Source organism: Sminthopsis crassicaudata, chromosome 1 (assembly GCF_048593235.1).
Source record: "Sminthopsis crassicaudata isolate SCR6 chromosome 1, ASM4859323v1, whole genome shotgun sequence".
Lineage (NCBI taxonomy): Eukaryota > Metazoa > Chordata > Mammalia > Dasyuromorphia > Dasyuridae > Sminthopsis > Sminthopsis crassicaudata.
In genome coordinates, this window is record NC_133617.1 from 743,156,498 (window position 1) to 743,172,692 (window position 16,195).

The window sequence follows — 16,195 nt, forward strand, 5'->3', positions numbered from 1 at the left end:
AAAAATCAAGAATATTTAGGGAATTAATGGGAAAAATATGAAGGAAAGTGGCTTAGCAGTTCCACTTTACAAAGCACTAATCAAAACCATCTGGTTCTAGCTAAAAAGTACAGTGTGATGGATCAGTAAAGTGCTTAATAAATGCTTATTTTCTGAATCAAATTTCCTATGTCAGTGGTCAGAGGAATTTGGCCACATCAAACACCTTTTTCTGCAGAAGTCCCTTCTACCCTACAAGGTTTTAAAGCACTAACCAGTCCAGTATACCAACTCATAAATGAATCTTTATTCTCTCACTAAGATGCCAAGATATCCAAATTACAGCTAGGGGATTGCAGAACCAAGCAAACAGAGCCATCAGTCCCAAGAATTTCATCCTTCTAAAGGAAAGGAGACATGACCATACAAGCTCACTGCTTCTCAAACAAGTCATTCCAGCCATCTCTTGAGGACTATACCAGAGTTCCGAGCAGTAGCTCATCTCAATCTCCTGCCTCCCACGTACCTCTGGGAAATAAAGATGGAACATCCAGTGCCTGACACATGCTAGAAACCACACTCCCTCCACTCCCACAGACTGTTCCATCTAGACCCAACTACTTTGACTATAAATATATGTCTGGAACTTTCACCCAATTCAAGAGACTCTCTCCAAAACAGGTTCAAGGCTTTTACTGGGTGCTTGGTGAAAAAAGACTGAAACAGGTTAACCTAGTCTCATAGGACTGAGAAAACAATGAAGGGTTTTCTTTGGGCCAAAGTAATCACAAGCATTAAAAGATGAATTCCATGGTCCACAAGAGGCAGGAGTTAAGTGCAGAGAGAATCAGGTGTGCTGAAGGACAAATCCCTCCTCCTTCCCCTAAGCAACTTCCTAAAACTCCAACTTAGAGGTGACCGGTCAATCTATATCAGTGGAGAGAGTTTTCACTGGAAGATCCACATCTTGATGGAATTACTTTTTAAATCAAAGAACAAAACAGGAATGAATTTGGGCCACCAGAGTCCCTGCCTTCTCCTACTCCATTCTTCACTAGGAACCTCCAGCTTCTCCCCTTGTTTTTCACTATGGTTTGGAAGGGAATGGGTGTGAGCCCTGAGATCCCACCAATGGTCCCTGCATAGATTATGCTTTCATGGACATAGTACAACTAAAGCAGTTTAGTAATCCTGCTACTCACCTCCTCTCACTCATCAGAGCTGCCCTATACTTTATAGTAGAAAGGAAACATTTGTATGGGATCCTGGATTGAGCTTGGGAAGGGGCCTTCTGGGTCATCTAGGGCAGCCCTCTCATTCTTCAGCTGAGGAAACTGGGGAACTGACAGCAGATGTCCTTTTCCCAAGGACACCCAGTAGGGAGCAGTGCAGCCAAGATTAGAACTCAGGATCTTTCCACTGCGCCATGATCCAGGCTTGGATTCTACTTCTCCTACTTACTAGCCAGATACTGTCCCTCAGAGCCTGAGCTTTCTCAGCCACAAAACTGTAGCACTTGCTGTTATAAGTTGAGGGGCAGGTAGGTGATACGGTAGGCAGCACAATGGACCTAAAGTTGGAATAGCCTAAGTTTAAATCCCATTTTGGATACTCTAATAAGTAGCATCACTTAATTTCTGTTTGCCTCAGTTTCCTTAGCTATGAAATGGGAATAATAATGTCACCTACCTCCCAGAATTGTTGGCAAGACAAAATGAGGCATTTGTAAAATGCATTTTGCTGATGGTGAAACTGAAATGAGAGAGCTTGTCTAGTGCCTATGGGTCTCCCAACTGGAAAGTAGAAGAGTCAGCAGCTGACTTCAGATTTTCCTGATTCTGAATATAGTTCTCTAGGGAATAGCCTCAAACCGGTCTCCTTGACTCATGCTTCTCCAGTCTGTTTCCCACTCAGCTGCTGCCCCGGTGATTTTCCGAAAGCAGAGGGCTGTCCATGTCCCACTCAATAAATGTCTCCCTCTGCCCCCCAGCATCAGCTCTAAACTCATCCCTGGGACGTGAAAAGCCCTCCCCAGCTGGCCCTTGCTGTCTTGGCAGCCTCCTTCTTTTCCATACACTCTCCAAGACCCAACTGCACCAAACCAACTCCTGTTTTGTGTCCTTGGCCTGCCCTTTCCCTGCCATCCCCCGTTCTGGGAAGCTGTCCCTCCTCTCTTCTGCCTCCTTGCCTTCCATAGACTCGGCCCAAATTCTGCCTTTTCTGGTCTCCTCGGGCTCTTATATTCCTCTCTCACACAGCCTCCCAGGTGCTCCCTGTAATACTGAGTTCTTTCCATGATGTCTTCCCTAATAGATAAGGAGTTCCTTGAGGGCAGGGCTCATGTTTCTGCCTTACTTTGTAACTCTAGTGCTTAGAAAGGCTAAAGGAGCACAGGAAGTGTTCAATAAATGCTTACTGATTAACTAATAATGAAGAAAGTGAAAAATGGAGAAGAATGCACATATGACCATAATAAGATGAAGGAAAACAATATGGAGGACTCCAGGGTGCTGAGAGCCAGCTAGGACTTCAGAGGACTTGGGGGAGAAGTATATTCTGGACCTGTTGCCTACGAGATGGAGAAGACCCTAATTATACAAAGGAAAGCAACATGGAGAGTTCCTGGGTGCTGAGAAACAGCTAGGACTTCAGAGGACTTGGGGGAGAAGTATATTCTGGGCCTGTTGTCTACAAGATGGGGTGGGATGAGGCACGTTTTCAGAGCTGATTTGTTCTCCTTGGCGAGGCCACAAGACAAGGTTCTTGGAGTTGGGGGACAGAGGAAGGCATTGGGAAGTAACATGGATGTTTGGGTGTTGTTTTTTTAAAGATCATCGATAAACTCTACTTTAAATAAAATTAAGTATTTGGTAAGTATTTCAGTAAATACAAATTAAGTATTTGGTGAAGTTTCAAGCATCACATAAATATGTTTTTATTCTTCCAGATAAAATAGAAAATATAATGAAGAACTAAAGAGCCTGTGGGATAAAGACAGAAAAACAGATCCTGGATAAGAGGAAGACTGAGAGACAGAGAGCAGAGAGGCAGTGAGTTTCTGTGGGTGAGCAAATAGCAAAGTCCCTGAGAACATTTCATTTTTGTTCATCTAGAAATAGCGAAGCGAATCCACGTGGGCCTCTAAACCTTCATCAATATCTTCTTCGGTGTCTCCTTTCTGCTCCTTCTTTCAAATAAAAACAGAGAAGAAAAGAATTCTATATTGGTTGCTCCTGCATTCATTTAAATGCACAGATGTTTTGGCTTTGTTTCCCTGTTGCTACTAATAAAAAAGTTATCACGTGCACAATTTTAATCCACGCTGCTTGTATCTTTTTCGAGGGGATTAATCCAGGCCCTTATGGTGCAAGAGTAAACAAACTCTCCTGGCTCAGAGAAATGGGGCAGAGAGGCAGGGGACAAGACTCACTGGCTCAAAAAATATTGGCACCTTTTAAACTATTTAGCACTCCAAAAGCAGCACCCCTCTGGGGGCCTGCTGAATCCTTGGTGAAAACACGTGGCCTCTGCTCTACCCCCCAGTCTCCATCTCCCCTTCCTCAAATGCAACATTTCGGGCTTGCCAAGAATTCACCTCTCACCCCCTGCTCAGTGAAAGAGTATTTGCAGCAGTCAACGGGCTGTCCCCCTTTGTCGAGCCCTACCAGCTCCCGGGCTCAAATTACAACATTTCTGGGAGACTAACCCACACTCCCTGAACATCTGCTGTAGTGTAGGGTCTGCTTGGTCCTTGCATGCTTGGGGAAACTCTTTGTTTTGAACTGGATGGATGGATGAATGGATGGATGGATGGATGGATGGGTGGATGGATGGATGGATGGGTGGGTGGTGAATGGATGGATGGATGAATGGATAGATAAACTGATAAAAAAGAAAAAGAGTCAGAGGCAGAAAAACAGAAAAAATACACATGTAAATGTAAAGATAGACACGGCAAAGTCATAAAGCATATATCATCCTTTACAAACTTTTCCGACTTTTTTTGCCAATTTTCTCTCCAAAATATCCTCTTACAATATCGAGTCCAACCTTTGCTTAATGACCTCCAGCGAGGGGAAAGCTATAAACTCCTCTGGGGTAACTCTGATTTTTAGAAGTTTTCCTTTTCCTCACTCCAGTCCTAAACTGGAGGCCATTATTCCTAGTTCTAATTCTGAGGGCCACACAGAAGAAGAATCCAATCTCTTCTCCAAGTGATAACCTATAGAGAAGATAGCTCTCATGTCCCCCCCTGCCCCTTGAGTTGGTTCTTCACTAGCCTAAAAATCTCTTCTTCCTTCAACATAAACTAAAATAATAACATATCTATGAGAGAAGAAATAGAAAACAGGGCCCAGTTTTTTCAGAAAGATTGTCTGTTGGACCTGCTAGCTACAAAAACTCCCACAAGTGACAAAGAGCTGAATTCAAATCCCACCCCCAACTAGATACATGACCTTCGCTCATTTATTTAGTCTCCCCGAGCCTCAGTTTCCTCATCTACAAATGGAAATCAATAATACCGGGAGTATACCTGGTAAAACCAGGAGTTTTTGCAAGGCTCAAAAGAGACAGCATTTCTTAAATATTTTGCAAACTTTAGCATGTTCTCTAAGTGTCAGTTATCATCATCCTCATCAGACGCTTCGTAGTTTGGTCAATTCCACTGACCACCTACAATCCTGGACCCCAGGGGCCCATGATGATCCAATGTAACATTTCAGCAAAGCACGGGAACAATAGAAATGACAGGGAAAGTTACAGAATTGTCCTTGTACCTCCCGCACCCCCCACAACTCTGGCACACGAAACACTCAGCGTTACTAATCTGAATGGAACAAGTCCCTTACCTATCTCTCCAGGCACATGCTTGCCACTGAAGCGAAAGCAGGCAGTGACGTTGAGGCAGTTCACCGGCTGCTGACCATCATAGCACTGGGGCGCCGTGATGTTGATGGAAACTGGGAGGAAAATGGAGACGTCCACTGTGATGACGGGTCTGGCCCTGTGGATCAAAAAAAAAAAAAAAAAAAAAAGGTAAGACGGTCTCACTGAGAGGAAGCTCTCCCAAACAAGCCATCCTTAATTAGAGAGAGCCAACTTGGGCCTGAAGAATCCATTTTAAAACTCAGAAATAATGAGCAAACATAGAGAAGGGGAAAGGTGCTCCATAAATACTTTTCCCTATGACTTGGAAAAGCTTATTCTTAATAATTTAAAAATTAACTTCACAATGAGAGGGACAGGCTGATGTGCTAATGAGACACATATGTCCAGAGTCATAAATGAGCCTCCAGATGTTTTGGAATCATTTAAAATTTCACCAATTAAGTTCCTGGTTCTATTTTATTGGGTCCAAATGTATGTACAGAAGGGGAAATTCCTACAAGGATACCCTGATTAGAAAACAATTCCTGCCTCCACTGCTCCCAGAAGCTTTTGCTTCCATTACAAGAATAACTTGAAATGTTCCAGCTGCACTCATGAAGGGCTACGAAAGACTCTTCCACATGCTCACCCCCCACAACTAAGTCACTGGATAATAAATCTACCAGAATATCTTTGAGGAACAAAGCTCCCAGTTAAGAACCCAAATGAAGCGCCAATAGAGCTATAACTAGGACTGGGCAACTGGGGCTTTTTCCAAGCACCAAAATTTAATGGTGTTGATAACATTTACATACCTTTCAGGAGCACAGAAACAATAGAACTTAACACCTTAGTAAACAAGAATAAATTTAAGAAGGAAGTGAGTTTTCACACACAAGACAAGTTCCTTCTCTTTTCATCCTCAGAGAAATCTGTGTCCTGGGTCTTAGCTCATGGGGATGAGGTATCTTTATACCCCAGGATCATAGACAGACTTTTAGACTGAAGGGGGCTTTAGAAGCCACTGGCCCCCCAGGTCCATGGTCTAAGCAGCAGCTCTCATAAGTGCTACCCTTGGACTCTTGGGGTTCCCCAAGGTCAAAACTATTTCCCTAATAATTCTAAGATGTTTTCATTTGTAATATGGCAAATATCAAGAGAAAATCCACATAAATAAAAACTTTGGGGGGTCCTCAATAATTTTTAAGAGTGCAAACCAGCCCTGACACTAAAAAATTTGAGAACTGCTTGCCTAAACAAAACCAGAGTCTCAAAGGAAACCAAACTACAAATCTAAAGAAAAGCAGCTGATAAGATGGGGAAGGAACTGGAAAGAAACTTAGCCTAGCAGGCTTCTTCCTCCATGTCCCTCTGGGCTTTACTTTGTTGTTCGGTCGACTGACTCTATGTGACCTCATTTGGGATTTTCTCAGCAAAGACCCTGGAGGGATTTGCCATTTGTTTCTCATTTTACAGATGAAGAAACTGAGGCAGACAAGGGGAAGTGACTTGACCTAGGTCATATATATGTCTGAGGCTAGATTTGAACTCAGGACCTCCAGGTACTCTATCCACACCACAAACTACCCCTGGCTTTTCTTAGTTTAGTCCTAACCAATAATCATGCATTTATTAAACATCTACTTTGTTGAAAGAATAGGCTTGATCACCAACTTCCCTGTCACCAAGGCCTTCAGTTTATCCCTGGGTTGCCGTTCACACTTACAAGAGCCTCCATAGCCAATCTATGGCCTAGTCTTGTTGTTTCCACTTGCCCAGTATCTTGTCCTGTACATCCCCTTCTCTCCATTCAGAAGCAGAGTCCAAGCCCTTATCATCTTTAGCCTCCTAACTGGCCTCTCTGCCTCCAGTCTTTCCCCACACAAATCCTCCCACCACATGGTCACTTGAGTGATTTTTTTAAAAGAACAGGTTTGGCCTGGACATTGCCCTCCTTCCACAAACTCCAGTGGCTCCCAACTACCTCCCCAAAGAAGTTTAACTTTCTTGTTCGGCATTTAAAGCTTCTAGCAACCCAGCCTCTGTCTTCCTTCCCATCCTTTTTCCACACTGCTCCCTTCCACAGCCACAATGGTCTTCCTACTACTCCTTTACACGCAGCATTTCCATCTCTGAGATTTCCAGTGACGCTGCATGTATCTCATGTGGACCAGGTGCACATACTTGCTTCTCAATTAGAATGTAAACTCCTGGAGGGCAGGGACTACTTTTGGCTTAGCCTTGTGCCTCCCAAAACCTTGACTCTCACTCCCACAAGAATGCAAAAGCAAAAAAGGGGCCTCTGCCCCCAACACAAGGAGGGACCAGCAGAGAAAGAAGAACACACTCTCACCTGAGCAGCACCACATGGTCCGACATGAAGGCTCCAATGGTGACATCTGCAAAGGAGAATTTCAAGGCACTCAGAACTGGGCCGTGGAGGCTGCTGGGGAAGCAGGAGCCTGGAGGACTTCCCTCCTGCACCCCATCCCTGCCAGACCCCCACGATTGCCCCACCAAACTGGGGTGAGCGCTACTGGGACAGGGCCGCTCCCAGGACAAGGGGCCTCTAAAGGCCAGGGAGCCAGCTTCATCCGTACCTTTTGGTGTTTCAGTTCCCTGCTGTGCAATAGGAGGGGCCTGGCCCAAATAACCTCTGGCCCTTGTCAGCTCTAACCTAATTTCTCACTAATGTCTGTCTTCAAAAGGGAGTCACAAGCGTCACTGGGGAGAGCAAGAATGAAGACGAGATGTTTGGGACACGTGAAAGCACTTTAAGTCCCCCAAATACAGGTCCAGTGTAAGTGACTTCAGGTTTGATAGCCTTGGGATTGATTCTGATGTTGCTATTAAATGTTGAGGGAGAGAGGAGTTAAATACAAATTAATACTAAACTCAAACACAATCTAACAGAGAAAGGCAGTGGGGTGCTGGGATCACTCAGGAAGACCAGAGCAGGGATCTTGTCTCCGACTCCTGTGAGCTGTTGGGACTCTGGGTAAATCCCTTAATCTGGGCTTCACTTTACTCATCTGTTAAATGGGAGTAATAACAGCTTCCATATCACTAGTTTGAGGTAAGGTTCCCATGAGATAAGATATGAAAAGCACTTCACAGACCTTAAGGGACAGTAGAAATTTGAGCTACCTTTTTTTTTTTAGCTATTACTTTACAACTATTTACATGTGACTCTGGGTAAATCCCTTAATCTGGGCTTCAGTTTACTCATCTGTTAAATGGGGGCAATAACAACCTCTATATCACTAATTTGCGGTGAGATCCCATGAGATAACATATGAAAAGCACTTCACAGACCTTAAGGGACACTAGAAACATGAGCTACCTTTTTTTAGCTATGACTCTACAACTATTTATATGTAAGTGCTTTTCATATCTAAAACATCCCACCAACTCTTCTGTCTCTCTTCACTAACGTGCTCATTTTTATTTCCTGCTGGGCCTATGATCCAAAGGATTTATCTAAGCTCAGCTCTACTACTAACCATCTGTGTGACACCCACCCAACAACTCCATTTTACAGATGAGTAAACTGAGGCCCATAGAGATCGTGATTCTCCCAGGACCATCGTATGGTTGATAAGTGCCCGAGTGGGGATTCGGACAGAGATCTTCCTGATACCAGGTGCCAGTGATTTATCCATAGTGCCTCTAAATCAGAGCTCTGTTTCATGGAAGAACTGGCCCAGAAAAATCAGAGCGAAAATACTGAGTCTTATAAATGTCCAAAACCTCCATGGAAGGCACTTAACAAGGAAGGAAATGTTTACAGATAGGGAAACTGAGGCAGGAGAAGATAGAAGGAATCTTCCTCAAGAACACGTGACAAATCAAGGGCAGATGAGAGGGAGAAAAGACATTTCTCAAATCCCAATTGGCCCCTTTTCCCGAAGAGCCTCCATATAATAGGTGCCTAATAAATGCTTATTGACTGACATGTGTAATGCTTTGCAAACCTTAAAGCATTATGGAAAAGCCAGTTATGATGATGATGATCATCATCATCATCATTATGGCACATGAGATATTGTCAGTGAAGCTCTTTACCATATGGAAGCATTATAGAAATGGCAGCAATTATCATCCCTGCTGAGGTTGTGGTTGTTTGGTAGATTTTCTGGGGTTTGGTTTTCCCACTGTATGAGAGATCTCTTTTCCCAGCGCCGAGAAGGTCTCTTCAGACAGCCCCAACTCTCCCCTGTGTGTTGTCTTTGGGGTGAGGAAGGACGCTCAACAAGTGTTTATCATTATACCTGTCTCTGGGATATTTTTCTTTATTAGAAAAAAAAAAGGAGAAAGTGAAGTGGGCCATCCTGGAATTTATTTGTCAGTGAAAGACACTCTCACGCTACCCTAATCCCTACTACACAGAGAATCCAAGAAACAGGGGGAGAAATTTAGGGGGGTGATACAGCGAACAATGGAGTCCCAATGGCAGCCTATGAGTCTCCCACTGACTTAATGCTTCCTTGGGCAAGAGCCAAAGCTCCCACCTTCTACCCTGGTTGTTCTCATCACTCTAAGATGATAGAAATTATTGATGAAGAGTCTGGAAACAATTCACTGACATCCTGTGCTTAGGTTAGCTCATCTTCCTCCCGAAAACCATCCTAGAAAGGCGGCCAGCCCTTACCTGGATAACCATTTCCATCCATATCGACGCCTCCTGAGATGGACTGCCCAAACATCCGCAGTGTTGGGTGGATCTGCTGTCCAGACAGTTTCTGGAAGAGATAACCAAGAGGTGACCTCACAGGACACAGATGTGGTTACCAGCAGAGCCCAAGGGCACTCTGGGCTCTCACTCTGGCAAAGCCAATGGGGGTGGACCCCAACTTGTTAAAGTAGCAAATTAGGGGCAGCTGGGTGGCACAACGGATCAAGCACCAGCCCTGAGTTTAAATCTGGCCTCAGACACTTAACACTTCCTAGCTGTGTGACCCTGATCAAGTCACTTAACCCCAATTGTCTCAACAACAATAACAAAAAAAGGAACAAGTTAGAAGAAAAATGATCTGGTTATTTCTCACAGGGTGGGCAGTAGTAGGTAAGACAAGACTGTCAAGTATCATTTAATGAAAATATGAGAGGCACGTGGTTCAAGACCCAGATTCAAATCCTGCTCTGCCACTTTCTACTTTGTGACTCCTGACAAGCCATTTTTCTTCTCTAGCCTCAGTTTCCCCTGTAAAATGAGATGGTCACATATAAATTAAACAAAACAAGCCTTTGTATCGTCCATTTCTGACAAAACGTGCCTCAGTGTGCCCCTGGATTCTCTCGCCTGTCTGCCAGGATGAAAGGAACATCCAAAGTCTGTCTCCTAGAGAGAAGATTAGGCAAGAGCTCCCAGTAGGGTCACTTTTACGCTGCTGTATTTCTCTTGCTTCTCCTTATAACCTTCCTCCTCAGTTCCTTCTGCCTCTGTGGCCCTAACTGTCACAACATCCCATTACATTCACAGTCCACAATTTGTCGGACCATTCTCCAGGGATGGGGACCCCCTTTAGTTTTGCTCCCCTATTACTGCCCGCTTTGTCCTTCGTAACGTTCTTATGTGATTTTCTGAAATCTGGCTTCCAGGCTTTTGCTTTCTTCCACTTTCCCGGAAGCCGGCTCACACTCAGCCCATCTTTCCAAGCCCAAACTTCCAGTCTCTTCCTTAAATTTCTCGTGATCTCAAGTCTTCTTCAAGTTTTCAGACTTTAGTTTGCTATCGGATCTATTATTTTGTCCACTCTGTACTCTACCGGGTTGATTTTATTCTTTGGTAGGCCTAGTATTATATTAAAATTCTCCATCAATAATAACTTTTATATGATGCATTCAAGCAATTTTCATATATTATTTCATTTTCTCCTTATAACAACCCTGAGAAGCTGATGTTGTTATTCCCATTTTACAGATGAGCAAATTAACTCACTTGCCCGGGATCCCACAGTTAATAATCGTCTGGGCGGGACTTGGACTTGGGGCTCACAAACATTTCTTTAAACTAAACTGAAGGCCGCATGTTCACTTCTTTGGTTTCCTTCTTAAGTTTGTGTGTTTGATCATCTGCACTTAGAACGTGCCTCTGGAAAGGGGTCCCAGCCCTCACTGACTGACTGCCCAAGGGCTCCAGGACACAGAAGAGCTGAGGATGGCCAATACGGAGGAGCCAGGGCCCCAGACCCGGGCAAAGTCTCAGCAAAATGCCCCATGTTGAGGAGCTAAATCCAGGACAACTGGAAGCAAATTGTCTGTCTCTGAGTTGGCGAGATCTTCCCCGGCAACGCCAAGGGGGGGGGAGACTGGGGAGGGGTCCCTTCTGGGGTGGCCCTGTAGACTCCAGATATCCCACAGACATCTGCAGCCCATCAGGGTAGAAAGCCCCGAAGATAAGACTGCTGGTCTGGCAAAGCTAACTGAAAACAGAAGTATCAAATGTCCTGTCCAACACCACGTCCGCCACGCCCCTGGGAGTGGGGGGAGGTGCAGGGAGGTCCTTTGGGTGCTAACAGAAGAGCGTAAAGAGTGTCTCAGGGAAGAGGAGAAGAAGGGAGGGGAAGGCCCCCCGGGCAAGCCCTCGCCCCAGAAATATTCCACTTTGGAAGGGGAGGGGGCCGAGGACAACACTGTCCTGAGTCCACCCCTAAAATTTGTCACCATGACACTCCCCACACCGACCCCTGCGGCTGCCCCTACTAAATGATGAGGAAAACTGGGTCTTGAACTTAGCACTCCAGAAATTATCACCTTTGAAAACAGCATCGGAAAAACTTCTTAAACTAAACCACTTTTTTTCCTTCGTTCCTCTGAACGGCCCGGCCTGCGTGCCGAGTGAGGCAGGAAGGCAGTAGCTGCCCGTCCAGTTCCTCCCCCTCCTGCTTCCTACTAAGAGACGCTCGCGCCACTCAAACCACAAAATGTGTGGGGATCCCACCCAGCAACAAAACCAAACATTGGATCTGGGCTGAGGAGGTGGGGTCGGGCAGGCTGGCATCCACCCAGCCTCTCTGGGCAAGGACCGGAGAATTTGGCGTCCAGAAGGAGCGCCCCCCAAGGCCACCACTGATTACTAAAGGAAAGGCCCCGGGCGCCCGAGAGCCCTGAAAGCCCCCTCCCCAGCCACAGCCAGACTGTTATAGTGAGGTCCCAACAGAGGCCTGCATTTATATGGTTCTGGGAGGCTGACCAGTAAGGAGTCCCCCCAAACCCCCAGTGCCCATCCAGGGCACATCCCAGCTCTTAAGGAAAGCGTATGCTCTCAGCCAAAGTGCTCCCACTTGTGGGAAATCTTAGGAGAAAACCTGATGGGCTGGAAAGAGAATGGGGAGAGCCGGGGTCGGGGGTCAGCCAAGCTGGGCTCAGATGCCATCTCTGAGGCTGACGGGCACAGGTGGCCTCCGAGGAGAGTCTCAGGTGCCCCCTCAGCAGCCTTTCACCAGGAGGTATCTGGAACCTTGCAGGGTAGGGGCCTCTTGCTGGGAGCAAATAGTCTTGGAGTCGGGAAGAATGGGAACCTCAGGCTCTTCCCAGCTGCATGACCCTGGCCAAGTCAGCCTCAGTTTCTTCATCTGTAAAATGGGGATAATAATAGCATCCTCTCCCAGGACTGTTGGCCAGGATCAAATGAGACAATTATACATAGCATGTAGTGCTGGTCTGGCACATAGTAGGTCTTATTTTAATGGCCTATTTTAATTCTGACTCTGTAGCATTCATGCACACAGACATAGGGGCTTCTCCACAGCAAGAGCAACAACCGGCTGACCCCAGAAGGCCCTTCCCCTTGTGCCCCTTCCTCCCTGCCTCCCGGCTGTGAACAAGAGCCCCACTCCAATCCCTGCCACCAGCCTAAAGAAAGGGGGGTCTGTTTTCAGTTGGTGACCCAAACCCAAACAACTTTATTCTTTATCAGTATTTCCTGCTTACTGAGGGACAGCCTGGAGCCAGGGATGGAGAGAGAGCTGGCCTTGGTCAGCAAGAGCTAAAATCAATCCTGTCCCTGACACGCCCAAGAGACTGCGCATCTGCTTTGGTGGAGGGCTTTCCCCATCTGGGAATTTCTGTACCAGTGGAGCTGCAGGCCCAGTACCACAATATCTCAAATGGATGAAAGAGGGGAGCAGCTAGGACCCCAGAGTTCTCCCCAAAGCGAGGAACTATCTAATATAATTTCTAATGATGATAATAATTAATACTAATCCCAATGCTAATCACACTGTCATATGCCTGTAAGTCATGGAACAGGATACCCTGCAAAGAACTGAAAATGACAACAATCCAAAAGGAGCTTGGAGGAAATCCAATCCTCCCATTTTACAGATGGGGAAACTGATGTCCAGGAAACCGAAGTGAGTCGCCCATGATCACAGAGATGGTAAATGTCAGCAGTTAGACCCGAACTCAGATCCTCCGGACTCTATTAAACTGGCCGCCCCACCCAAAGGCCCCTGGCGAGGGGCATACTTGGTGTGAGCCAGCCAAAACAACAAGAGAACCGTGAAAATAAGGATGACATCCAAGAAGTGAAGGATTAGAACAGAAAGTGGGCCAAGTCACAGGCAAGAGTGAAGAAGGGAGGGCTGGTGGACCCTGGGGTCCACGGGCACCTTTATAACATCCAAGACAAGTGTGGAAGGCCCCCAGAAGGCCGCTGCCACCAGGTCCCAGACGGACCTCCATCACTTAAAATCCCTTCTCCATGTGAGAACCAAGAGAGATCATCTTTGCAGTGTCTGGCGCACAGTAGGCGCTATATTAATGCAAGATTAACAAGAACAATTTTAGCTCTATAATATAATAGCTACAATTCTTTAGCTATTCTCTGCACCTCAGAGTTGTAGAATTGCCTCAAGAAAGGAGAAGTTCCAAGACTTGTAGGCATCAGAGGCTGATTCTGAACTGGCTTTGAGGTTCTCTGTCCATTATGTCCTCTGGGTTTTTTCTGTGCCTACTATGCGCTAAGCACGGTGAGATAAATCATATCTCAGTTGATCCTCCCCCAAATCCTTCAAAACAAGTACTATGATTATCATCCTCATCTCAAAGTTTAAATGCCATCTTCTCTATGAAATATTTTCTAATGTCCTCAGTGCCTTCCCCCCAGAATATAACCTGAAAATAGCATCTGTTTCAAAAGCCTCCCTCCATGAAGGCTACACACTCCCTCATGCTATTGCTTCAAGAGTCAATAGGGGAGCAGCTAGATGGCACAGTGGATAGAGCACCAGCCTTGAATTCAGGAGGACCCAAGTTCAAATCTGATCTCAGACACTTAATACTTCCTAGCTGTGTGACCCTGGGCAAGTCACTTAACCCCAGCCTCAGGAAAAGAAAAAAAAAAAAAAAAAAGAGTCAATGGGACGGGTGAGATTTGGAAGTCAGGATTGACTGTTTTTATGAGACATAGAAGAGAGAATTAATGGAGATGGTTTCAGGAAAAAAAAACTACAGAGAAAACAGAGAAAAGGGATAAGGAAAAGTTTCTTTCTTGGAAGAACTCAGAACTAAGTTTCAACTGTTATTTAATAAAAATTTTTTTAAAATGTATACAGTGAACCTGCAGAACATTGTTGGATATTAGCCAAAGACACTTTTCTAGTCATGGCAAGAAAAAAAAAAACTGGAGAAAACAGAGGGGAGAAGGCTCAATCTACTTTCTTAATGAAACTTTTCACTTTTGAGAAGAAAATGAAGAAGACTCTAGATGGAAGCATGAGAGTTCATTGAATCAATCACTCTATTTCCACTTAAACGAAGCAACAAGATGTTGACGCCTTTATCAGATTTCTGTGGAATCGATCGAAAGCGGCAGGTTAGGTGCAAAGATTTAATCAGTTTGGAAAGAGCGAAGGCCACTGAATGAAATGAAATGACAGCGACATTGGAGAATGGCAGGAGAGGCCCAATCGTCCCCTAAGTTCTTTGTACAGGCCAGTTTAGACTGTTGGGCCATCCTAGAGCAGTCTGGCTGAACCACTGAGAAAAGTCTGTCTCCTCCCCATTCACTTGACTAGGGACTGGTTCTATCAACTTCAAAGGGCACAAGGAGGTGGACTTTTCGTCAGCGTCCCGGCAGTGTTCCCAGCTTGCACTGGTTGGGTGACCCCGAACCATGTAATGCTCCTATGGATCAGGTCTTGTTTTCCCTGTGGATTAGGTCCTGGAAGTAAGGGATGTTTCATTTTTCCCTTCTCATCCCCAGGCCCCAACCCATGATTAGTTTTTAAAGTGGACCAATGGTATCAGGAAGGCGATGTCTTGAATGGCGAGGAAATTGGATTTAGGTGAGGCAGAGTCCTGCAGTCACCAGCCTTGCTCTCTCCAGTGGCAATTCAAGGGTTAAGATGACTGGAGGGGGCCCAGCAGGCCTTTAATAAAGGCTCACTGACTCATTGATGAATAAATGTCTCACGGGATAGACAGGTACGGGTGAGTTGTGACCTGCAGCAATGGAACATACATGGGATGAGGTAAAATACTCCACTGAGTATTTAATCCGCATGTTCAATGACTGCGAGATGGCTGAGGAGAGATCAACATATTAAAAAATTGGTGTAGAGTAAAATGGGGGAAATTAAGCAAATAAAAAATGCCGGAAAAGCCGTGAAATAAGACTTTACAGCAGGGGTTCTCAAACTACGCCCGCGGCCCAGATGCGGCTGCTGAGGACGTTTATGCGGCCCACTGTCGGGTTATGGCAAATGGGCTCAGGGGCGAAGACGGAGTGTGAGCTTTTGTTTTTACTATAATCCGGCCCTCCAAGAGTCTGAGGGACAGTGAACTGGCCCCTATTTTAAAAGTTTGAGGACCACTGCTTTAAAGCAAGGTCAACAAGACTTAAAAAAAAAAAATTTACATTCCAGCCATGTTCAAAACCAAGTCGCTAAAAAGGGACAAAATATTCTAAGTAACTTGACAGAAAAGAGAAGGAAGCAGATGAAAGCACAAAAATTGTCACTGTGAATGTTGTGTTAACGTTTACGTATATGTACGCATAGTTTATAAGGTGTACATACATGTACACGTGTGCCAGGGTATTGTCTATTTACATATGAGTGTGCACATGTTTAAAAGATGGATTCAAGCTATTTAAGCTTAAACTTCAGGGACATCGGGTGTATGTGTATGTGTTATTACCTAGTATCTTATATATATATTCATGTATTTCATTAAATATCCATCATTTTGATTTAGGATTTTATTGGTAGAGCATGGAACATTTGCTCTCTGTTTACTGGAGCTTATAGAGGGGATTTATAATAAAATAAATATTTTATAGTGTGTGTGTATATATATTATATTCATAAGTAAAATAATAATAAAAATCATTTTTTCCCAA

General features: G+C 45.0%; 1 protein-coding gene across 1 annotated transcript in view; it reads right to left on the reverse strand.

The window, feature by feature from the left end:
- ITGA9 (integrin subunit alpha 9) overlaps positions 1-16,195 on the reverse strand; it is a 299,345-nt gene that overhangs the window by 229,069 nt on the left and 54,081 nt on the right. Inside the window, exons 12-14 of the mRNA XM_074284359.1 lie at positions 9,500-9,590; positions 7,202-7,247; positions 4,830-4,984 (exon numbers count right to left, since the gene is read on the reverse strand). Coding sequence (XP_074140460.1) covers positions 4,830-4,984; positions 7,202-7,247; positions 9,500-9,590 — 292 coding nt within the window. The remainder of the gene's footprint in view (positions 1-4,829; positions 4,985-7,201; positions 7,248-9,499; positions 9,591-16,195) is intronic.